This window comes from Orcinus orca, chromosome 1 (assembly GCF_937001465.1).
Source record: "Orcinus orca chromosome 1, mOrcOrc1.1, whole genome shotgun sequence".
Taxonomy (NCBI): domain Eukaryota; kingdom Metazoa; phylum Chordata; class Mammalia; order Artiodactyla; family Delphinidae; genus Orcinus; species Orcinus orca.
In genome coordinates, this window is record NC_064559.1 from 169118415 (window position 1) to 169143667 (window position 25253).

Here is a 25253-nt window from a genome sequence, read left to right on the forward strand (position 1 = left end):
TATATTTGAAATATTCATTAAAAAGAAAACAATCCGGGAATTCCCTGGTGGTCCAGTGGTTGGGACTCTGCGCTCTCATTGCCGAGGGCCTGGGTTCGATCCCTGGTCGGGGAACTAAAATCCCACAAGCCATGCGGCGTGGCCAAAAACAAAACAAAACAAAACAATCTGCCAATCTGCAGCAAGAGACTGCCCCCAGTTCAGTCTTCCTTCCCAAAGGAAGGCAGTATACCACCTGGCAAAAGGTATTTATGGGGCAATAAACTCCAGTAACCTAGGTTTTATTTGTATAACAGTGTTCTATATAGTAATTTTTAGCATCTCATTTATTCCTCCTTCAGTAATTGCCAGTGTTCAATAACTGCAAAACTGTTCCAAGCTGAAAAATAGAAAACTCTTAGTTTGTATTGATAATTTATGTAGTAGCTGAGTTTCATAAGTTTACAAATTTTTCATATAAATTACAAACTTAAGTTTTTGATTATGAATTCAAATTCATTGTAGATCAATTGAAAAGTATAAAATTAAATTATCAATCTTCTGCAGAGAACACACACACTTAAGATCACATTGCTTTGAGATGTTTTGTGTAATGTTTAATCACTTGGAGAGATTAATATTTTCCCTTGCCACTAAAGATTATTTAAAAATATGAATACTAATGATATACTATGTAATTTACTAATTCAGTTCCCTACAGATGGACATTTTTGCTATTTCCAGTTCTTCTCTACATAAAAATATATGTAAAATGATGATAGGATAAGGCTATTTTTGTGTGTATTTGATTATAGTCATCCCTCAGAATCCGCAGAGAATTGGTTCCAGGATCTGTGGCAGATACAAAAATCTATGGATGCTCAAATACCATAGTTGGCCCTCCATATCCATGGTTCCACATCTGCAGATTCAGCCAACTTTGGATCATGTAGGATAGTAATATTTATTGGAAAAAACCCTGCATACAAGTGGACTCATGCAGTTCAAACCTGTGTTATTCAAAGGTCAACTGTATTCTATTATGGTGAATTCTTATAAATGGGATTATTAGATAAAAAGGATAAAAGTTCTAAGGTTCCTGCTACATATTGCCAAATTGCTGTATTGCCAAAAAGTGGTTACCAATTTGCAGTTCCAAGAAACAATCTGTAAACTGTGTTGGTAAGCTTATAAAAAAAGCTCTAGGGGGCTTCCCTGGTGGCGCAGTGGTTGAGAGTCCGCCTGACGATGCAGGGGACACGGGTTCTCGTGCCCTGGTCCAGGAAGATCCCACATGCCGTGGAGCGGCTGGGCCCGTGAGCCATGGCCGCTGAGCCTGCGCATCCTGGAGCCTGTGCTCCGCAACAGGAGAGGCCACAACAGTGAGAGTCCTGCGTACCGCAAAAAAAAAAAAAAAAAAAAAAAAAAGCTCTAAACTCCAAACAACTCAATTTTTCCTTGTAAAGGATAATTTAACTTTATTGTTTGTTTATTACCAAAAGCATTAAGTAAAAGAACAAAGTATAAAGATCACTCGAAAACCCATAAACCAGAAATTAATACTATTAATATCTAGTGAACTTCATTTTTTCAAACCATCTCTTAAAATATATACATTATATACATATATGTACACATATATACAGATACACACACAGGAAAAGTTTTACAAAAGTGGGTTTATATGCTATATTTAGTACATCTGGCAAATTAATTTTACTTGGATTTAACAAAAAAATGTAAAAGTGAAGAAATGTTCAACTTAAAAATTTTTTCTACAAGAGAATCTAGTTCTAAAAGACTCCTTCAAAATTAAGGACAATTACAGAAAACATTAAAGAGGCTGGAGTAATTTTTTTCTAGCTTCTTGTATGTTTTAGACATAGTATATGACTCCTGTCATAAAAAATGAAACCAGGACACTTAAAAGAGTTCCCCTACTTCCTGGTTATATTATTCATATATAGACAATGTTCAGATATTTCATTTGTCTTATGATAATTTCCCATTTTTATTTTCTATTTTTTTTTTTTTTTTTTTGCGGTACGCGGGCCTCTCACTGTTGTGGCCTCTCCTGTTGCGGAGCACAGGCTCTGGATGCACAGGCTCAGCAGCCATGGCTCATGTGGGATCTTCCTGGACCGGGGCACGAACCCGTGTCCCCTGCATTGGCAGGTGGACTCTCAACCACTGTGCCACTAGGGAAGCCCAATTTCCCATTTTTAATTTAAAATTTCTAAAATGTTTACTACCATTTCTTTTACCGCTTCTTTTTTTCCTGAGTCCTTAATTTGATTCATTTCTTGCTGAGTAAATTTCATTATCAGGCAGTTTTTTCCCAAGTGGTTGTATGCTTTTAAGCACTTGCATACTTGAGAATGTCTATTCCCTTTATATTTTAAGGACAACTTTGGCTGGGTGTAAAGTTCCTGGCACACTTTGTTTTCCTGACCTTTGGAGCCTTTTGCTTCTCTGCCTTAATGAAGACCTGAGATCATCCTGATCTTTTCCCTCACTATACATGGCTTGATTTCTCTGCTTGGATGCCTATATAATTCTTTATCTTTTAAATCAAGGCGATTTTTCTTCTATTTGAATTTTTAAAGTTTGATTTGCTCAATTTTGTTTATCAGCAATGTCAATTATACACATGCAGGATTTCTTTTCATGTCTTCTTGATTATCTCTATACCTTTTTATTATTTTCCATTTTTTCCTCCTCCAGCCTATTTTCTCTATGCCTTGTCTATTTTGTATTTTGGGTTTTCTAATAAGACTTTCAGTTTCCCAATTTTCAAATCTTTGTTTCTTAAATTCTGCCATGCTTAATTTCCATCTCTTATCTTTTAATCTCTTTGAACCTGTATTCTTGCATTTTAAAAAACAGATTATTTTATCTTTTTTGTCTGTGGAAACTTGTTAACTTTCGGCTGGGAGTGGCCAGCATCTGTGATCATTCTTTTCTGATTAATGCTTATTTAAACTTAGGTCAGTCTACCAAAAATAATGGAAAGGGGCTAGAGGAATGAACTTTAAGTTGGGTTGTTATATTGGAAGCCTCTCACCAAATCCATTATTTCCTTTGCCCCTGAGAACACATATCTCTTCATTCCTTAGTATTAACAGGTCATTGTGCCCTATGGCAAAGCTTTTAAAGTAGTATAATTCATATTGTGGGAAGTGTGATCAATTTAGTGGTTTGCACCCGATAGTAAAACTGATACTGCATAAGAAATATCAGAATGTATTTTGCACAGGGAATACGAATTTTTTCCTGAAATTTGTTTTAGTGCAGAATATGTATGAGTTCAGAGGTAAGATGTAAAATGTGTCTCTTAATATAGGCTAGTCAAAAGTTGTAAAGCTATATAGTTCCAAGGCCTCACTCATCCAGTAGGCTAGCACATAGTTGACAGAAATGGTCCTTCAGCAAAGTCTGTACTAAATTCATCTCCTCTACAATTCTGTAATTTATCAAAATGATCTCTAGAGAGAGGTTTGACACGTCCCACTCTTAAGTATGCTTTAAGTTTATAGTTTATGCTTGGGGAGGTTTATTTCTGGTATTAAAAATTATTGGGGGGCTTCCCTGGTGGCGCAGTGGGTGAGAGTCCGCCTGCCGATGCAGGGGACACGGGTTCGTGCCCCGGTCTGGGAAGATCCCACATGCTGTGGAGCGGCTGGGCCCATGAGCCATGGCCGCTGAGCCTGTGCGTCCGGAGCCTGTGCTCTGCAACGGGAGAGGCCACCACAGTGAGAGGCCTGCGTACCGCAAAAAAAAAAAAAAAAATTATTGGGGTTTTGGGGTGGGTTTCTAAATTTTTATAGTTTAATAATAAAGTATACTTTTAAAATTTTATTTTAACAGTATACTGGATGATGACTTGGTTGGTCCAAAGGTCATTCAGCCAGCATACATTTCTTTCCATTTAGAACACTTTGATAAAGAAATAACTGCTAGGACTCTATAGCAGATACAAATAGAGGTGCTTATATTTAATTTTTAAAGGCAGTCCTATATATAGTTGTATGATGAACCATAATAGCTCTTATGGACAACATTAGCTCAGATATTATCAGGAGAGCAATCAGTGAAGAACATGAAATCTCAAATATGATCCCAAAATGCTTTAATATTGATGCAAAAGTCCTTAAGTTCAACAGCAAGCAATAGGATGTTTATCCTATGACCAAATATGACTTCCCAAGAAACTGGATCCTGTGAGGCAGCTGGTCTTCACAATTCTTGCCAAGGACAGAGCTGCAGGAAATCATTTGATCATTTTTTCCTTTTTAAAGGAGGAAAGGTAAGAACAGGTAGACAAAACTCTTCTAGCAAAGACCCCAACACCCTCTTGATTATCAATACCCGTGGACACTATTCAGTCCTTATTTTACTTCTGTGTCCTTAGCTTCTAAACCCACTCTATTTCCTCTACCTTTCTGAATGATTCATTTCAGTTTTCAATCGGTGTTTGCACTTCTTCCTCAACAGTGTTGGTGTTGCCTATGATTCTATTACTGGCTTTTCTTACATATACATACATCTCCCTGGGCACTGCATTCAATTCTACACCTTCCACAATTACCTCAATTCAGGGTTGGATCACTGTGCTTTTATTTACGATGTATGGGCTTTATCTAGATATACCTTAGCTGTCTCAAATTAAACTTCAAGTTAAACTGAATGCATCATTTTCACTACTACCACAACCCTCACTACCTTACCTACCCCTCTAAAACCTGGTCTCTTCCTGCTGTATTTTCTGGTTATGTGAATGGTGCTGTTGTCCAGCAATTCAGGTTAAAACCCTGAGTGGCATTAGATACTTTTCTCTCCATCAAATTTTTTCAACCTAGTTGCCGTACTACTACTGTCTAGATTTGATAATGTCAATGCCCGTAGTATAAAGGCGCTGAGCACCTTAATCTGGAATTCAAGGCTGTGAGGAAGAAGAAACAACACTGTGGAAGAACGCTATATAAAAAGTGTTAAGTTTTACTGTTTGTTGAACATTCAGTGCAACTGTTAAATGATCCAGAAGAAGCCTTACAAACTGAATTCATTCTTTTCTTATAAAGCTGCTGCTAACCAGTCAGTTTTCATGTTTATTACCACTTGCTGCTGCTAGAAATAAAACTTGGAGCTAATATATTTTACTGACTTGGTTTTTTAACGGTACAGCAAGCAGCAGCACAAATCTCAGGATTCTCAGAACAGTTCTAATCACAGTGTAAACCAAAACTAAACCACAGAAAAACAGGAAATGGGTGTGTCAAATTTAATAACAAGAGGGTCACCAGGTGGCCACATCCTCCCCTTGTTTCATACCTTCTGTTCCAGTCCATTCTACCCTCATAAATTTGAGTACAAACAAGGTTGGTTGTACAAAGAGGTCAAAAGCAGCCCTTAGGAAGCATTATCACTCAAACAAACATGTGGATTATGATTCAAAACAAGATACAAAACTCAGCACCTCTTTCATTTAAAAAAGAAAAAGTGAAGAAACTTTTGGTAAAAAAAAAAAAAAAAAAAAAATCCAGAATATTCTCATAGCTGCCTGGGGAGTAGATCTTCATTCTTGCACATAGACAGATGCCTTTATCTCCACAGAAGGCCACTTGGACTAAAACCAAACTGAGTCTGTTACTCATTCCCTCTCCGGCTCTTCTTGTGGCTTTTCTTAGATCTGAAATGGCAACACATACAAATCATTAAATTTAACAGCTGTTTGGGAACCTGGGCAAGGACTTTTGAGGAAGACTGGGATATGCTAACACTGATGGGGACAGAGATGATAGCCAACATTCATAAATATACTTGGTGTTTTTATGTTTAAGAGTAACACCAAGTTAGGCATTCTCCAAAATTTACCATTGAGGAAATGACCTCTGAGAGATTGAGTGCACCTAACAGTGTACAGCATATAGAAGTTTCTAATAAAAATTTATCAAATGAAAGTGACTTGTCCAATGTCACTCAACTGTTAAGTGTTAAAAGTTGGGACTGAACCCCAGGTCTCCTGAGATTAAAGCTCATGCCTTTATCGAAAGCTGCAATCCTACAAAGGAAAAACAAAACACAGTATATATAATTCTAGTAATTTTCAGGGCAACAGCCCAACTTTGTCCTGTAATTAAGGAGAATTCCTGAGTGTCTCCATCAATACAAGAAAATTTCAGGTCCACCTTAGTTGTAATTGGGACTTTAATTTCTGAATAAAGAGTGAAATTCTTAAGTCAAAATAGAGGTTAATCCATACCTTTCAGGAGACTTTGAGTGGCTCCTGTGTCTGTGACTACGGTGATGACCTGGGGAAGAAAAGGCTATTGAATGAGATTCTACCCTCCTATTCCTCCACTGTCATTTCTCCCAATTCCTTTCATTGGCTTAATATTTTTTGGCCTATGATAGGGACACTGTTGGTAGCAGAGAACTGAACTCACTTCATATGTATTCACAAGGCTTTATGGCTAAATTTCAAAAATATCACATTGGGTATTTACCACTAATCTGTTAAGTCTTACTCCTATAATTTCAGATGAAAAAACTGAAGCTCATCCTCCTATCAACAAAGCTGGTAAGTGACAGTTAAGATGTGAAGTCTAATTTTCAAATTCTATATCCACTTCCTTTTTCCCTAGACAATAATAAAGTAAGGTACTACTGTACTGCAGGAAGCTAATTGCTCCTATTACATTTCTTTAAGACAACCAATAGCAAAAGGCCCAAATGCTATACCCGGAGACTTGGAGCGGGATCTATGCCGTCTGTCTCGGGACCTGCTGCGATGACGTCTTGGACTCTTGCTCCGATGCCTTTCTCGGCGAGGGGAGGGGCTGTGGAAATAACTGGTCAGACTCCCACATCTGTCCGACAGTATAAACACAACAACAGCATCCCCCTCCCCAAATCCCTATCCTTCATCACAAGTCACTAAAGGCCTACCTCCTTCTTTTGGGAGACCGACTCCGCCTATACGGAAAGAAAAAAGAGAAAGAAGAACCTTAGTAGGTGCACTGGATATTGTAAATTGCAAAAATTACCCCAATTCTTCACCCAACTCTGTTATCCATGTCCTTTGTCATGTAACTTTAATACCCTCTGACTCCAAGTCTGGGATTGGCCACGTGACTTGCTTTGGCCAATGGGATACTTGTACATGTGATGCAAGCAGATACTGGAAAGATACTTGCATGGTTGGGCTTGTTTGCTCTTGTATTCTGCCACTGCCATGGGAACAGGCCTAACCTAGCCTAGAATGTGACACACACAGAGAAGAGATGAGCTGCTCCAGTCATCCTAGCTAAGGCTGTCCTATACTAGCCAAAAGACAACTGATTGCACCAGATGAGGGACCATAGTTTATACTCAAAAAACCTCCTATCTAAGCCCAGCTTAAACCACTGACCACAGACCTGTGAACTAAATAAATGTCTGCCACTGAGGTTTTGTGAGTGGTTGTTTTGTAGCAACTAATACATTGACAAACAGACATTATCCATAGGCTGGCATTTTTCCTTCCATGAAGTCCAAACTTCTACGCTACAGTGCTTAAAGTCTCCCTGGAAGAGGCCAATGACTAGGGCCCTAACCTTCTGGGAGACCGACTCCTACTCCTCCGATAGCGTAGTGTGGGAGAGCGCCGGGGCTTGTCCAAGTCTCGGTAGCTTCTCCGGCGGTGATCAGGTGATGGCACTCTTTCCAACTGGAAAAGAGTTAGAATGGGTCAGTGATGAGCACAGGCTTATAGACAACCATCTAGGAACACAGTTTACACTCTCCTCCCCATTCCGTCCCAAATTCCACCTCCAAGTGACTTTAAAACAGTAATTTGAATACATGGATAACCCTAAGGACAAAACAAGCAAATAAAATTTTTTTAATGTTTCTAATCCATTATTGTTTAGTGCTGGTACCATTATTCTGGGACTATGTAAGAGTAGTGAGAGGTAAGTAAGTATGCTTCTTAAGAAGATGGGATTTCCAACGTGAAAGAAAAGAGATGCAGATGTAAGATCGATAAGATTAATAAGTACAAACTCATAGTGTACTTGAAGCTTAAAAAAAATTTTCCCCTAGCTTTGTTAACTGTAAAGTCCTAGAAACACAGCTGTAGCAATGAGCCCAGACTGTGGTCTCTAAATATCATATCCCAATTAATGCAACCAAGGGCTTCTTGGAAAACTGGCTAATTCTAGGTCCAGGCTAGAAGGTAACAAGACATGACTAGAACATATATCAGAAAGCAAGGGGCTGAGACTACTATGATTGTATCAAAAAGCCTCACAAGTCAAGTTGAGGGGCCCCCACTGGCCAAAGATGGGACAATTTGAGCATCAACAAGGACAATAATGGTCCAAAACACACCAAATATGCTTAAATCCATGAACTCACAGTGTTACCAAGGGCAAGAGAGCTTTCCTCCTTGGGAGGATACTATCAAATCAACTCATTATTTTAAAAACTGATAAAGGGAAATAATTTATCTTACCTTATATAAACTGTACCTATGAAAAACTAAATGTTGATTTGGGAGGTTTCTCTTTATAGCAGTGTTACAGGTAACAAATGATGAAGAAATAATTAGAATATCACCATTTTACAACCCCTAATGGATCTAGGCAAAGATCATCAGTGGCTCCTAATATTACTTTGCTCATCCTGGGGGCAGTACACACTATTACCTATGAAGTAGTGTTGCTCCACTCCAAAGGGGATAAAAACCCTAAATCCAATTAAAGCCTCTAGACTCAAGTACTAGTTTACAGAAAATACAAGGGACAAATGAACACGATGAGTGATACCACAGGGACACAATCACAAAAATACAGATTGTGAGAATATGTACAGAATGTTATGACCTGATATATTTAAAATCTGCAAGAGGAAAAATTAACAATGGATGGAACTGACAGACTACAAGATGAACCAGTTACAATTTATGGACCTTCTTTGAATACTAGTTCAGACTGTTAAAAATGTAGGATAGCTGGGGAAATGTGAACACTGAATATTTAATGAGATTAAGGCATCATTGTTCATTTGGGGGGTGATGATGGTATATAGTTTTGCTTAAAAAAGGGGCCCTTGTCTTTTCTGAAATATTATGAAATATATGATGGCTGTGATCTGCTTCAAGGTAACTGGTGAGGGACAATTGGGTAGAGATGTGGAGGAAACGAAACAGCTGAGTTGATCATTGTTGAAGCTAGGTGATGGGTAGATGGAGACACTTTCTCTCCACTTTGGTATATGATTAAATTTTCCATTAAAAAAAAAAAAGAATGCCTACTTTTGGTCCTCTCACCACAGAAGCAGCACCTCAGCCTTGCCTGGCTTTCAATTCATGAATGATTGCGCTTCCTTTAGCACTTAACTTAGATGGAGCCTACTAGCTCAGAGCTACACTTCCATCTACACTGTCTCAGTATCCATAGGCCAGAATTTCTTATATTTCCCCCAGCCTTTTTCTATACATGTTCTTATAATTTTAATCACAAATGTTTTAGATCCTTTTTTTTTTTTTAACATCACCACAATCATTTCCACATTATCATATGCTTTTTTCTTTGGGCCACACCACACGTTATGCCAGATCTTAGTTCCCTGACCAGGGATCGAACCCGTACCCCCTGCAGTGGATGCGTGGAGTTTTAACCACTGGACCGCCAGGGAAGTCCCTATCATGTACTTCTCATAATACTTTTAATGGCGGCCTAATAGTCTGTTGAATTGCTATAATAGTTTACCTGACTGCTCCCTGACAGCTTGCTTGTTTTCAACTTTTCAGCATTTTAACAAGTAGTGAAAGAACATGACCATGCAGTAGGTGGTTTTTTCCCCCTAAACTAGGCTTACTCCTTAGTATGCATTCAATTATGAAGAGTATTGTTTTTGTCCGAAGTATTTATTTTAATAGCTACCACTTATTAGGCAATTATGTCCCAAAGCTAATGGCTTTATGTATATAATATATAATTTCATTTAATGCTCACAACAGTCCTAAAAGAAAGGTTTCATAATCCTTGCTTTATAGAAGAGAAAATGGTGATTATGTAATTTGCACAAGATTATACAGCTAGTAAACAGCAAAGCTGAGATATGGATCAAGGTCTATTTAACTATAAATCCTATACTCTTAATGACTACATATTGTATTTTTTGGTTGAAGAAAGTTAAAAATTAAAGTTTGAAAACAAAACAAAAAAGACCATTCCCATTCCCTGTAACTTTCCCTCCTCCAACCCTTAAGCTCCCAGGTGTCTGACCTTCTCATCCTCTTCTTCCTCCTCTTCGCTGGACTCCACGTCATCCATGTCTTCTTCTAGAGCACTAACCCGAGGCTCCAGTTGCTCAGCTTCCTCTAGCACATAGCGTTTCTACAGAGAACACAGTGAGAGTTGGGGGGGCTTGCTATCTCCTCTATGTCCTGAAGCTGCAACACTGGGCTTCTGGGAGTGAGAGAAAACCTATGGTGCAGCAGGTGAGGCAATTTCATTTCAAAGACATCCTAGACAATTCAAGATTTTCCTAAGGAGTTTCGCATACCTGGAATCTATATATATTTTTTAAGTTCCCCTGTAAAGAGATAAATACAAAGTGGAAGAGAGCATCACTTTTCTATTGCCTCTACTCCCTGTGATCTTATATTCTAAGGTCACTAGAATATCAGTCAGTATGGGTATAGCCTTGAATAAAAAATATGGGCTTCACACACAAGGGCCAATAGTTTGAGACTGTTGGCTGGTAGTTCTGCCAGGAGAGGCTCAGACCAGAATCTAACCCAAGAGATCCATTGAGACTCAGCCCAGTTTGGGGGTTTGGGTCCTGCTCTGAAGTAGCACCAACTCTCGACTAGACCCAGGATTTAGGGTAGCTGTCTACAGTCATGCATTTTGAACAAGGCTCAGGATATAAACAATCCATTTCCTGGTTCCATTTCTTCTAAGATGTGGCTTAGTAGTCCTTACTGAGTGACTAAGGACCTGAAAGGCAAAGGTGAGTTTAAAACTGACAAATGGACTGGGTCATAAGACCCCTTACCATTTTTTGTGCCAAGGACAGAGAGATCATTGGATAGCCCTAAAATAAATAGTAACATTTGTTCTCTATTTTGCTCTCACTCATCACTAACAAAATTCTACGAAGATTAGGAGAAATGAGACAAAGATGCCATTTAGTGAAGTCAATCCCTTGAAAAAGGGCTCCTTGGAAAGGATCACCACAATCTGGGATCTAGGACTGCATCAGACAGGGCATCTAGAATCCCTAATGTTCACCAGACTTGGAAGTGACTGAAGTCAGTGTATTAACTTACAGTATTTGTGTTTGACAAAATTAGAATTCATTCCAGAGCAACTCCTTGCCAATGTCAGGGCACATGAGAAGCTAAATTGATGCCCTATGAGTTGCTTAATAGGAACAGAAATCAAAGCAGAAGGTGGTCTTAAGGGTCATGTCATCCAGGACATAGAGAGGCCCACACCGGAACACACCCCTTGGTGACATAACAGATATCAGTCATATTTCAATTTCTCTCTCCTCAGTGAGGGTCCTGCTTTGTGGTCTTTCCTTCTAGCCTCCAGGCAGACTACCTCATTTGCATCAATATGCTTGGTTAGAGATGACCGAGCTTTGGAACCCTTAGTTACAACTGACTGCACTTCAGAATATTCCATTTCTTGCAGTATTTCTAAAAATAACAGTAGCAGCTAAGGATAATAAATGTGAGAATTGGGCCCTGAAATCAGGTTTTCAGATTTTAAATGTCATTCTTTTCACTACACAGTCTACAGTAGCCAATATGGAAAAGAAGAAATAATTTTCAGGATTATTTTCTAGGATTTTCTGTAACTGAGTCACTGTGGAGGAGGAGTGGTTCATTGCATTTAAGTGTGAGCACTCATCTACCAACTACATTTATCCATCTGGTTTGCTGCCTCGAGCAAATTTACCTCACCCATTTATTATGTATCTGTAATCCATTCTATTCTCTACTTTGAAGTTTTTCAGATCCCTTTGATCTGTTTTTTATTGAGGTGAAATTCACATAATACACAATTAACAATTTTAAAGTATAAAATTCAATGCTATTCCATGACCACCTCTCACTAGTTTAAAAACTTTCTCATCACACCAGAAAAACATCCCATACCTATTAAGTAATCACTCCTCATTCCCCCTTCCCTGAAACCCCTGGTAACCGCGAATCTGCTTTGTCTCTATGTATTTGCCTAGTCTGAATATACCGTATAAAGAGAATCATATACTATGTGACCTTTGATCTTTAAATTATTCCTTTTAGTTTATATCTAGCAAGGAAATGAGCACCTCAAAAGCAGGTGGGATACAGCAAATTGCTTCAAAATTACTGAGCTGCAGTAGGATCAAAAAAGAGACCTGAAGTTCTGGATCCTCCCAGTTTGGGTTTCTGTGGTTGCTTAAAACTTAAGAATTTGCTCCCATCCCCCATCTTAAACACTGTTTCTGCGACCCTTTCATTAATGCTGCTGATTCTTACATAGACATCAGAATAAGAGAATAGTAGAGCACTAAGAGCAAAAGACCCTTACTCTACAGGTATTCCAATGACTTTTGCAATACATTTTATAGTTTCACTGAGGTATAATCGATACACAATAAACTGTACATTTTTTAAGTATACAATTTGATGAGTGTTGAGTCGTACTGTATACAACTGTAAGCCACTATATCAATATAATGGATAAATCCACCCCACCCAACAGTTTACTTGTGCTCCTTTGTGATTTCTCATTCCCTTTCCTCCCCACTCCCTTATCTTGCACCTAGGCAACCACTGTTCCTTTTTGTCACTATATTTACATTTATTAGAAAGGAATTATACAGTACATACAGCTTTTTGTCTTTTTTCACTCAGCACAATTACTTTGTGATTCATCCACGCTGTTGTGCATCCATAGTTCATTTTTGCTGCTGAGTAGTACCAATGTATGGACACATCACAATTTGTGTCCATTCACTTGATGGACATTTGGGCTGTTTCCAGTTTCTGGCCATTACAAATAAAACTGTTATGATTATCTGTGCTTATGTCTTTGTGTGGACATGAGCTTTCATTTCTCAAGTAAATACCTAGAAGTGGAATAGCTGGATTGTATGGTTAACTTCTTAAGAAACTGGCAAACTTTTCCAAAGAGGTTGTACCATTTTATATTGTCACCAATAGGATACGGAGACTTCCAGTTCCTCCACATCCTCGCCAACACCTGATAGGGTCAGGGTCACATTCTACTAGGTATGTAGTGTATATTACTGTGCCTTTAATTTGCATTTCCATAATGATTAACGGTACGGAACAACTTTTTATGTGCTATTGGCCAACTATGTATTTTCTTTGGTAAAATGTCTGTTAGAATCTTTTGTTCATTTGTCCACTGAGTTGTTATTCAGTTCAAGAGTCCTTTATATAGTGTAGATTCAAGAACTTTGGTGGATATATGTTGCGCAAATATATTCTTCCAGTCTGTGGCCTGCCTTTTTAGTTTTGTAATAGTGTCTTTTGAAAGGCAAGTTTTTAATTTTTATAAAGGCCAATTTATTAATTTTTAATAAATAATTCATGGTTTTATGTCTTATTATAGGAATTTGTCAAACCCAAGGTCACTAAGATTTTCACCTATGTTTTCCTTCTTTATGTTATACTCTTAGCTTTTATGAGACTATTATCCCCTTCAAGTTTATGAGCTAAGGGTAGAGATTCATTGGTTTCCATACGGCTATTCAACTGTTTTAGCACCATTTGTGGAAAAGATTATCCTTTCTCAATTGTATTGCCCTAACATCTCTGTAGAAAACCAACTGACCATATATATGTACACTTATTTCTGGTCCCTTTACTTTGTTCCATTTATTTACTTGTCTAGCTTTATGCCAACACAACACTGTCTTGGAATCAGGTAGTGTTTGTCCTCCTAATTTGTTCTTTTTCAAAGTTGTTTTAGATATTCTAGGTCCTCTGCATATTCATATAAATTTGAGAATCAGTTTGTCAAGTTATATCAAATTTTATTTGGATTTTGACTGGAACTGAATTGAATCTACAGATTAATTTGGGAGAATTGACAACTTAACAATTCTAAGTCATGGTATAAAATATACCACGGACATGATATATCTCCATTTACTTAAGTCTTCTTTCATTTCCATCAGTAATGCAATGTTTTATAGTTTTAAGTCTTACACATCTTTTGACAAAATTATCCTTAATTATTTAAAAATTTTTTTTTTTTTTCCCCGTACACGGGCCTCTCACTGTTGTGGCCTCTCCCGTTGCGGAGCACAGGCTCCGGACGCGCAGGCTCAGCGGCCATGGCTCACAGGCCTAGCCACTCCGCGGCATGTGGGATCTTCCTGGACTGGGGCACGAACCCGTGTCCCCTGCATCGGCAGGTGGACTCTCAATCACTGCGCCACCAGGGAAGCCCTATTTTAAATTTTTTGATGCTGTTGTAAATGGTACCTTTTTAGCAAAATTTCAAATTCCAGTTGTTTATAGCTAGTGTACAGAAATACAACCGATTTTTGTACATTGACCTTGTACCCTGCAATTCTGCATAAATAGATGAATGGGTAAACAAATTGTGGTATATCCATACAATGGAATACTATTCAGCAACAAATGAAATAAAAAACTATTGAAATGTGCAACAACATGGATAAATTTCAACTCTCCACTATAGACCATTCCCTTTCTCTTTAGGCTACCTACTATATCTGTTTTCTCTTTGTATTTTACAATATTATTTTAAAAATCATATGCTGTAAGACTCATTCTTGAAAGATGCTTCACGGACAATTATTTCTCACTAGGAAAGGGAGGTAAGACGATAAAGATGATATTTAAGGTGGATCAGTCTCCCATTCCTGACTGTCCTTTCATCTGTTTTATATCCTAGATTTTTATATGAAGATCAATTTGAAAAACTGCTCACAAAGCTTAAAAACCTACTCTACTACAATCTCCTTAATAATATAACATTTTAAAGAACAAAATTTTCTTGTGTTATTCACTTTTAAAGCCCTACCCTTCAATCACTTTTTCTGTTTTCTTCTCACTCCCAATCTCCTATCTTTCTCATAGACATGAAGACTGCTAATTAGGAGGACCATAAGAAAAAAGCAAACAACCCCATTAAAAAATATGGGCAGAAGAATTAAATAGATATTTTTCCAAAGGGGACATGCAGATGGCCAACAGGCACATGGAAAGATGTTCAACATGACTAATCATCAGGGAAATGCAAATCAAAAAAACCACAATGAGATATCACCTCACACTTGTCAGAATGGCTATCATCACAAAAAATGCAAATAACAAATGTTGGCGAGGATGTGGAGAAAAGGGAACCCTCATATAGTATTGGTGGGAATGTAAATTGGTGCGGCCACTGTGGAAAACATTATGGAGGTTTCTCAAAAAAAATAAAAACACAACTGCCATATGACTCAGCAAGTCCACTCCTGGGTAAATACCCAAAAAAACCCAAAACCACTAATTTGAAAAGATACATGCACACCAATGTTCACAGAAGTATTATTTACAATTGCCAAGGCATGGAAGCAACCTAAGTGTCCATCAACAGATGAATGAATAAAGAAGATGTACGTATATGCAATGGAATATTACTCAGCCATTAAAAAGAACAAAATAATGCCACTTGCAGCAACATGGATGGACCTAGAGATTGTCATACTGAGTGAAGTCAGACAGAGAAAGACAAATATATGATATCACTTATATGTGGAATCTTAAAAAAATGGTAAAAATGAACTGATTTACAAAACAAAGTCACAGATGCAGAAAACAAACTTATGGTTAGCAGAGGGGGAAGAGGGGGGAGAAATAAATTGGGAGATTGGGATTGACATATACACACTATTATATATAAAATAGATAACTAATAAGGACCTACTGTATAGCACAGGCAACTCTAGTCAATACTCTGTAATGACCTATATGGGAAAAGAATCTAAAAAAGAGTGGATATATGTATAACTGATTCACTTTACTGTACACCTGAAACTAATACAACCTTGTAAATCAACTATACTCCAATAAAAATTTTTTTAAAAAACCTAAAGTATATTGTCATAATTACATTAATTTTTTATAAAGAAATATAATAATATATGTATATTTGGAACAAAAAAGAAAATGCAGTATATATATATACAATGGAATACTACTCAGCCATAAAAAAGAATGGAATTTTGCCATTTGCAGCAACATGGATGGACTTGGGGGATATTATTATTATTTTAAAATTATTTATTTATTTAAAAAATTTTATTTCATAATGGAGTACAGTACAGTACAGTGTACAGTAAAATGATTCAGCTATACAGTGAAGTGGTTCAGTTATACATATACTTGTATCTATTCTTTTTCAAATTCTTTTCCCATTTAGGTTATTACAGAGTACTGAGCATAGTTCCCTGTGCTATACAGTATTGGAGGATATTATTCTAAGTGAAATAAATCAGACAGAGAAAGACAAATACTGTATGATATCACTTATATGTAGAATCTAAAAAATACAACAAACTAGTAAATGTAACAAAGAAGCAGACTCACAGATACAGAGAACAAACTAGTGGTTACCAGAGGGGAGAGGGAAGGGGGGGAGGGAATTAAGAGGAACAAACTATTAGGTATACAATAAACTCTAAGGATATACTGTACAATGCAGGGAATATAGCCAATATTTTATAATAACTATAAATGGAGTAGAACCCTTAAAAATTGTAAATCACTATACTGTATACCTATAATTTACATAATATTGTACATCAACTATACTTCAATTAAAAAAAAAAAGATTCTGAGCTCCATGGTGTTTTATCATGTATGCATGTAAAGAGATCTTTACACACATTTTATTGTGTACTGTGTATTGTGTGTGTATGACCTTTATCTCTTACCTGTAGCCGGGGCAGAATGATATCACAGACTCTCTCACTGTGCAGTAGTTCATCAATAAATTCATCCACATGCATCAGTTCAAACTCTGAAAGAAAAATAATAAGCTCAAGTAACTAGGAAATAAATTTAAATAGCCAAAAAGTAAAAGAAGTGTAAGATTCTTTATGTAAGATATCTAACAGGGTACTTGGTATAGAAAGTGTGAATTCTCTGTAGCTTCCCTTTGCCTGCACATTCACTAATAAAGCTATTGCAGTGTGGCAGTTACACTGAAGGGACTACTGTCAAACCTGGGCTCAAACTACAGCCTTTCATATTCTTGTCATCACCACCTATCTTCATTCATTCAACTCCCTTTTATTGAGGCCATTTATGTGCCATGCCTCTTCTAGGAGCTGGGGATAAAGGGATGAATGAAGCTGTCCCAATTAGCAGGAGAGACACAAAAAACAAGCACAAAGAGTCCTGAATTGTAATGGGGTAATGTTCATGAATAAAATTTATAACTCAAGTACAATTTCTCATGTGAACCCACTAAGTTCCTAAATATAGAATATGTATCTTTTCCCCTGCACGGGTCAGCAAACTTTTTTTAAATTGATGTATAATTGACTTACAACATTATATTAGTTCCAGGTGTACAACATAGTGATTTGCTATTTTTAAGAATCATGTATCTTATATGGTAAGTGGAGCAATAGCTTCTTAGAATTTCTATGGTAAACATTACCTTAGTTCAGTGGTTCTTGGTTCTTAGTTCAGTGGTGTTGCCCCCTGCAACTATGGGGTGCTCTAGTGGGTAGAAGCCAGGGACGCTGCTAAACATCCTATAATGCACTGGACAGCTCCCCACAACGAAGAAATATCTGGCCCAAATTGTCACTAGGTTTAAAACTCCTGTCTTAGTTTAACATAATATAGTCATAACTAAGTAATTTCATGATGGCCATGACCATGTCCATCTTGTTCACCATATTATTTTCAGTACATAGCATAGTACCTGCCATAACATTGACACCTAATATGTATTTATTCAATGAATGAATAAGTTAATAAAAGTTTAAAGAATAATACCAAATTCTTAACTTCTACTCCTTAGTGTAATATGTAGAGGGTAAAGGCAAATGCTACTAGTCTTTTGTTATGATACTAAGTGAGAAAAAGTTCTGACTGCATTCCCTGAATCCCATTTTACCACAAAATATGTCTCTTTGTAAAAGGTATGGAGCTGCCCCTCCTGGATACACTTATTATTTTTCAGTGGGATTCCTACATAAGCATGTGTACAGTCTATATACTGCAGGGTGAAGTATCGTACAAGAGAGGCCAGTAGAAAGAACTGTGAAGGTGTAATGTATGGAAAACTAACCTTGCCTGGGAGGTCTGGAGAAGGATTTTACAGTGAAGGTCATTCAGGAGCTAGGTCTTTATGGGATGGAGCACATGATGCAAAGCAAGGATTAACATGAGATGCAGTTGGAAAGACAGGCAGACGGGCAGACTGGGTAAGGTCGAAAGGAAGCTAGTAGTCTAATGGAGTGCTACTCCCCATGAGAGAGAAGGAGGACCTGATGGAAGGCAGTAACAATCTGGATTAAGAGCAACACTCACAATGTATGTGACAATGTGACACTAGAGATACTGGTGAAATAAAAACTGGCTCAGGGATGAAGGTCTAGACACCTGGCACCATACTCACCTCCATTTCGGTTCTGGCTCTTGATTTTTCTATAGTCGTTGTATAGAGGCTCCAAGTACTTATAGCAATCAATTGCAGTGCCTGTCAACCTCATGTAAAGTGCTCCCAACATGCGGACATACCTGACAGATAGATGACAGTGAAACAACAGGCCATCCTACAAAATTCCTGAGTTTTACAACTGGCTTTTCTCATGACAGTAGTGGATAAACAAGTTCTTTCTTCTCTTTGGCAGATAAGAAAGCTAAATTTTTAGAAGCAGCATGGGGCAGTAGAAAGATAGCTAAAATATGGAGACCTGTGTTCAAGTTCTCATTCTACCACTTACTGGCTGTGGTTACTTAGGATATGCTGCTCAACTTTCAGGGTCTATTATATCATCTGTAAAACTAAGATACAACCTATTTACTTCATGGGATTATTTTAAGAATCAAATGAGATACTAAATTTAACAACCGAAAGTATAAGATTTATTTACTAACAATACAACCAATTTACATAGACATGAATATATAAATTGTTGCTAGGAAGCAGAATGCTGGTTATGGAAAAAAGTCAAAGTCATCTGGGTTCAAATTCTGATTCCATTATTTACTAACTGTGTAACACTGGGCAATTTACTTGCTTTCTCAATCCTTATAAAATGTACCTGATAGTCCCTAATTTGATGGCTTGGTGTATTAAGTAAAAAATGTATGTAAGGTGCTAAGCATAGCATATAGCTAGCACACAGTAAGTGCCTAATAAAAGTTAGCTGTTTTCTAGCCATTAATGTTTGTAAGATTCCTTTCTTCTCCCTTTCTCCTATATCCCAACTACCCACTCAAATCTCCACTTGGATAAAGAGTAGGCATTTGAAACTCAACAGTTTCTGTATATGACAAACAAAATAGAGTGGCAAAGGATATGGACTCTGAAACTAGCTTTGCCACTTACCAGCATTTGACCTTGGGGAAACCAATCTCTCTCTGCCTCAGTTTCCTCCCCTATATAATAGGGATAATAATTTTACAGGGTTTTGTGAAGTTTAAATAAATTATTATATTAAATTTTTTAGAATAGAGGGTGGCACATAATAATCTATTATTATGTCTGTCTCCTATACTTGTCTGTGAGCTCCTTGAAAATGGATAATAAAATAATAAGAGCAGCTTATATTTTGGGGCCGTACACCCTGCAACAGGCACTGTGTTGGGAGATTTACTGTTCTGTCTTCCTTAATCCTCACATCTATCCTGAGTTGCTATTACTGTTTCATTTTATAGGTAAATAAAGTAAAATTTAGAAAATTAAGTAACTTCTCCAAGGTCACAGTTAATAAGTAACAGGGTCTGGACATGAACCTACATTTAACACCAAAGTTTCCCTCTTCTTTACCACACTATGTTGTTTTCTTCATCCTTAAGCATTCACTGCTACCAACATATTAGGCACTCGCTTCTGCTTAGTATATGCTCAGTGAGTTTGTGAAATACTGTTTTTTTGGGAAAAGCCATCAAGACTGAGACAGTGAAGGAGAAGGTCAATATAATCAAAACAGACAAAACACAAACTCAAGAGGCTCAAGAGCAAAATCCTAGAGTGGAACTCTGTGGAAATGAGATAACACTGTTTTCACTCCTCTTAACTAAAGCCAAATTCTGGACCATGAAATTGAAGTTTTTATATTAGCTAATAAACATTTCACTCACTTGAAATCTTCATTTTTGATAAACTCTACAATGATATCCTTCTCAGGTTGAATCTGAAGCATCTTCAAGGTCAAACACAGAAAGGGAGTTGGCTTTATGTTGCCACCATAGACACCACCCACAAATCTTAACTCCATGGCTTTATCGACAACAAGTTCAGCTAAGAAACAAAAACAGAGTGGCATCTCAGACACATCAGGACTAAGCTTTTCCAGGTTTGAAGTGGAGAGAAGTTAAAGCTAGTTCAACGTTTGGTGCTCCTGAATTAACAGTTTAATATTAGGAGAACAAGAGTGTAATAATAATTAATAATAATAGCAGCAGTCAATATACACTGAAAGATTATTATATAACAGGTACTCTGCTAAGCATTTCGTAGTATTTCATTTAATCTTCACAACAAGCCATGGAGGTAAGTTCTAGCACTGCCCTTGTTTTCAGCCAGGAAAATGAGGGCTAAGAAAGATTAAGTGATGTGCTCAAGGTCCACAGCCAGAAAGTGGCAGGGCCTGGGTTTTAATCCAAGCAGTCTAACTTCAGAGTCCGTGCTTGGCATCATGTTAGGAAAAAAAAAAGCCAGATTAAGAGTTAGAAGAAACAAAACAATAACAACAAATAACTCCTCAATAGCTACACAACCTTGAGTGAACTTCATCTAGACAATGGGGATAATAACCTTCCAATACTGTTGTCAAAATCAAACACTAGGGAAATACAGATCAATGGAACAGAGATAAACCCGCGCACCTATGGTCAACTAATCTATGACAAAAGGAGGCAAAAATATACAATGGAAAAAAGACAGTCTCTTCAATAAGTGGTGCTGGGAAACTGGACAGCTACACGTAAAAGAATGAAATTACAACACTCCCTAACACCATACATAAAAATAAACTCAAAATGGATTAAAGACCTAAATGTAAGATTGGACACTATAAAACTCTTAGAGGAAAACAGAGGAAGAACACTCTTTGACATAAATCACAGCAAGCTCTTTTTTGACCCACCTCCTAGAGTAATGGAAATAAAAACAAAAATAAACAAATGGGACCTAATGAAACTTAAAAGCTTTTGCACAGCAAAGGAAACCATAAACAAGATGAAAAGACCACCCTCAGAATGGGAGAAAATATTTGCAAGCGAATCAATTGACAAAGGATTAATCTCCAAAATATATCAACAGCTCATTGCAGCTCAATATTAAAAAAACAAACAACCCAATCCAAAAATGGGCAGAAGACCTAAATAGACATTTCTCCAAAGAAGACATAAAAATGGGCAAGAAGCACATGAAAAGATGCTCAACATCACTAATTATTAGAGAAATGAAAATCAAAACTACAATGAGGTATTACCTCACACCGGTTAGAATGGGCATCATCAGAAAATCTACAAACAAATGCTGAAGACGGTGTGGAGAAAAGAGAACCCTCTGGCACTGTTGGTGGGAATGTAAATTGATACAGCCACTATGGAGAACAGTATGGTGGTTCCTTAAAAAACTAAAAGTAGAATTACCATATGACCCAGCAATCCCACTACTCGGCATATATCTGGAGAAAACCATAATTCAAAAAGACACATGCACCCCAATGTTCACTACAGCACTATTTACAATAGCCAGGTCATGGAAGCAACCTAAATGCCCATCAACAAACAAATGGATAAAGAAGATGTGGTACCTATATACAATGGAGTATTACTCAGCCATAAAAAGGAACAAAATTGGGTCATTTGTAGAGACGTGGATGGACCCAGAGACTGTCATACAGACTGAAGTAAGTCAGAAAGAGAAAAACAAGTATCGTATATTAACGCATATATGTGGAATCTAGAAAAATGGTACAGATGAACTGATTTGCAAGGCAGAAATAGAGATACAGATGTAGAGAACAAACGTATGGACACCAAGGGGAGAAAGCGGCGGGGGGTGGGGGGGGTGGGGTCGACATGGTGGTGTGATGAATTGGGAGATTGGGATTGACATACATACACTAATATGTATAAAATAGATAACTAATAAGAACCTGCTGTATATAAAAAAAAAAATCAAACACTAGGGACTTCCTTGGTGGTCCAGTGGTTAAGACTCCGCACTCCCAATGCAGGGGGCCCGGGATCAGTCCCTGGTCAGGGAACTAGATACCACATGCCACAACTAAAGATCCCACATGCCACAACTAAGACCTGGCTCAGCCAAATAAATAAATATATTTTTTTAAAAAAATCAAACACTAGCTGTGTGAACTAGGGCAAGTCATTTCACCTCTCTTTGAGCCTGTCAGTTCAAATTTGAATAATAAAGGTACAAAGTTAAGGGCTATAGTAAGAATCAAATGAGATAATAGAAACAAATGCTAATACCTACCTGACACACAGATAATAAATAAATAAATAAAGGTTAGGTACTATTAATGGGAAATCACTTTATAAATCAGACTTCTCCAAGTTCCCTTAGGATAATTTCTATATTAATTCATTCCATATTACAGTTGGCAATTTATAGTTAGGTGCCAAGTAGCAGAGATACAGGTAGAGGGATAAAGAAGAGGGACCCAATGACTACTCTTATGGAGTTTACAGTCAGGCAAGGCAGAAAGCATTAAAAAAAAATATTGAAAGTGTGATCAGTAATTGAAAGAAGATGCAGAATGCAATGAAAATATATGACAAGGGAACATAACCTAGTGTTGGGAAAAAACGTCATGAGTTCACTTTTGCACATATGGAGTTGGCATGCCTTGGAATCAGAGACTTAGATCTCAGGGAGAGATTTGGGCTACAGAGATAAATTTAAAGGCATCTATATATATGAGGTAACTGTGGTACAGATATCATCCAAGAAGAAAACTATGGAATGAGAAAAAGCTCCCAAAGTAAACCTTACATGACTCCAAAATTTAATGGCAACTCAGAGAAACAATATGACTCGTCCATGGACACACAGCTAGGATGGTGGCAGAGCAGTAACAGCAGAGCAGTAGTTAACAATGGTAACAGCACCACCGCCACCACTGATTACTGAGTGCTTTTTATTAACATATAGCTGTAACTATACCAAACACTTTTTTCATCTTGTTTATGTTTCCTTTGCTGTGCAAAAGCTTTTAAGTTTCATTACGTACCATTTATTTTTGTTTTTATTTCCCTTTCTCTAGGAGATGGGTCAAAAAGGATCTTGATGTGATTTATGTCACAGAGTGTTCTGCCTATGTTTTCCTCTAAGAGTTTTATAGTGTCTGGCCTTACATTTCGGTCTTTAATCCATTTTGAGTTTATTTTTGTGTATGGTGTTAGGGAGTGTTCTAATTTCATTCTTTTACACGTAGCTGTCCAGTTTTCCCAGCACCACTTATTGAAGAGGAAGTCCTTTCTCCATTGTATATTCTTGCCTCCTTTATCAAAAATAAGGGGACCATATGTGTGTGGGTTTATCTCTGGGCTTTCTATCCTGTTCCATTGATCTATATTTCTGTTTTTGTGCCAGTACCATACTGTCTTGATTACTGTAGCTCTGTAGTATAGTCTGAAGTAGGGAGCCTGATTCCTCCAGCTCCATTTTTCTTTCTCAAGATTGCTTTGGCTATTTGGGGTCTTTTGTGTTTCCATACAAATTGTGAAATTTTTTGTTCTAGTTCTGTGAAAAATGCCAGTGGTAGTTTGATAGGGATTGCATTGAATCTGTACATTGCTTTGGGTAGTATAGTCATTTTCACAATGTTGATTCTTCCAATCCAAAACCATGGTATATCTCTCCATCTGTTTGTATCATCTTTAATTTCTTTCATCAGTGGCTTATAATTTTCTGCATACAGGTCTTTTGTCTCCTTAGGCAGGTTTATTCCTAGGTATTTTATTCTTTTTGTTGCAGTGGTAAATGGGAGTGTTTCCTTAATTTCTCTTTCAGATTTTCATCATTAGTGTATAGGAATGCAAAAGATTTCTGTGTATTTTGTATCCTGTTACTTTACCAAATTCATTGATTTTCTGGTAGCATCTTTAGGATTCTCTATATATAGTATCATGTCATCTGCAAACAGTGACAGCTTTACTTCTTCTTTTCCGATTTGGATTCCTTTTATTATACCAAACACTTTTTATACATTTCATTTAATCCTTAGAACAACCCTTTGACCTTTAAGTTCAGTATTACTATGCTCCTTTTACAGTAAAGAAAGCCACGGTTCGCTGGGGTAACACAGCTCCAAAAGAGGAGCCAGAATTAAACAAAGATCAAAGACTACCTGGAATATTTCTCTGAATAGCATATATTTATATTAGGACTGGGATGTGGAAATACTGCAAATGGTCCAGATTTGAGTATAGGAAGATCATGAATTGGTTTCAAGCATATTGACATTCCTTTAAGACCTTCAGGGTCTCTGTGCTGTTTGGAACCCAGCAAGTTATCATTAAACATGTAATGACTCAAAGAACCGCAACGTGACACCCTTCCGAATGAGGTCCTATCAGATCCATCTGTGTTCCCAAAGCCCAACACAAGACTAGGCACAGAGTAGGCGCTCAGATTTTTCTGAATGACAATGATTCCCCTCTAGTCTCACCCCCAGGGGCCAGTCCTATCGGACTGGTCTGGAGAACTGGGCCACAAGATGACCGGGGTTGGGGCGGGGGGATCGGCGCGCTCTTGCTCACCTGTAAGGCCAAAGCACTCCTCTTTCCAGTATTTGGACTCATAAATGCGCGTCCGAATGATCTTCTCCACCAGATACTGAGGGTTGGTGCCGTGGATGCTGTGCGCATCTTTTACAGTACGGTTCGCCATTTTACACCTCCTTCCGTTCTATTTCCGTCGGGTTCTTTAGGACGTCACATCCAGGTTAAAAAACCGGAGTGGAATGGAGAAGGATGGAGGAAGTCTCACTAAATAGTTTGGGCGACCATCTTGAACCCGGAA

The 25253-nt window shown here is 37.6% G+C and overlaps 1 protein-coding gene and 1 long non-coding RNA gene across 2 annotated transcripts; one reads left to right on the forward strand and one right to left on the reverse strand.

Moving 5' to 3' along the window:
- Positions 1-3768: 3768 nt before the first annotated feature.
- On the reverse strand, positions 3769-25235 carry PRPF38A (pre-mRNA processing factor 38A). The gene is made up of 10 exons (XM_004273849.4): positions 24992-25235; positions 20336-20495; positions 18645-18766; positions 16945-17030; positions 10251-10361; positions 7575-7687; positions 6928-6954; positions 6721-6818; positions 6242-6290; positions 3769-5668 (listed from the first exon to the last, which is right to left on the reverse strand). The coding sequence occupies exons 1-10, from the start codon at positions 25119-25121 to the stop codon at positions 5626-5628; spliced, it is 939 nt and encodes a 312-aa protein (XP_004273897.1). The 5' UTR covers positions 25122-25235; the 3' UTR covers positions 3769-5625.
- Positions 5664-9284, forward strand: LOC117202867 (uncharacterized). Its single transcript, XR_004485380.2, has 2 exons — positions 5664-6559; positions 6689-9284. It is a non-coding gene; the product is annotated as an uncharacterized LOC117202867 (long non-coding RNA).
- Positions 25236-25253: the final 18 nt, after the last annotated feature.

Coding starts and splice junctions, on each gene's coding strand:
- PRPF38A (XM_004273849.4), bottom strand. CDS start 25,121: ATGGCGAACCGTACTGTAAAAGATGCGCACAGCATCCACGGCACCAAC. Junction 6,819..6,927: donor CGGTCTCCCAAAAGAAGGAG/GTAGGCCTTTAG, acceptor TTATTTCCACAG/CCCCTCCCCTCGCCGAGAAA. Junction 6,291..6,720: donor ATCCCGCTCCAAGTCTCCGG/GTATAGCATTTG, acceptor TTTCTTCCCCAG/GTCATCACCGTAGTCACAGA.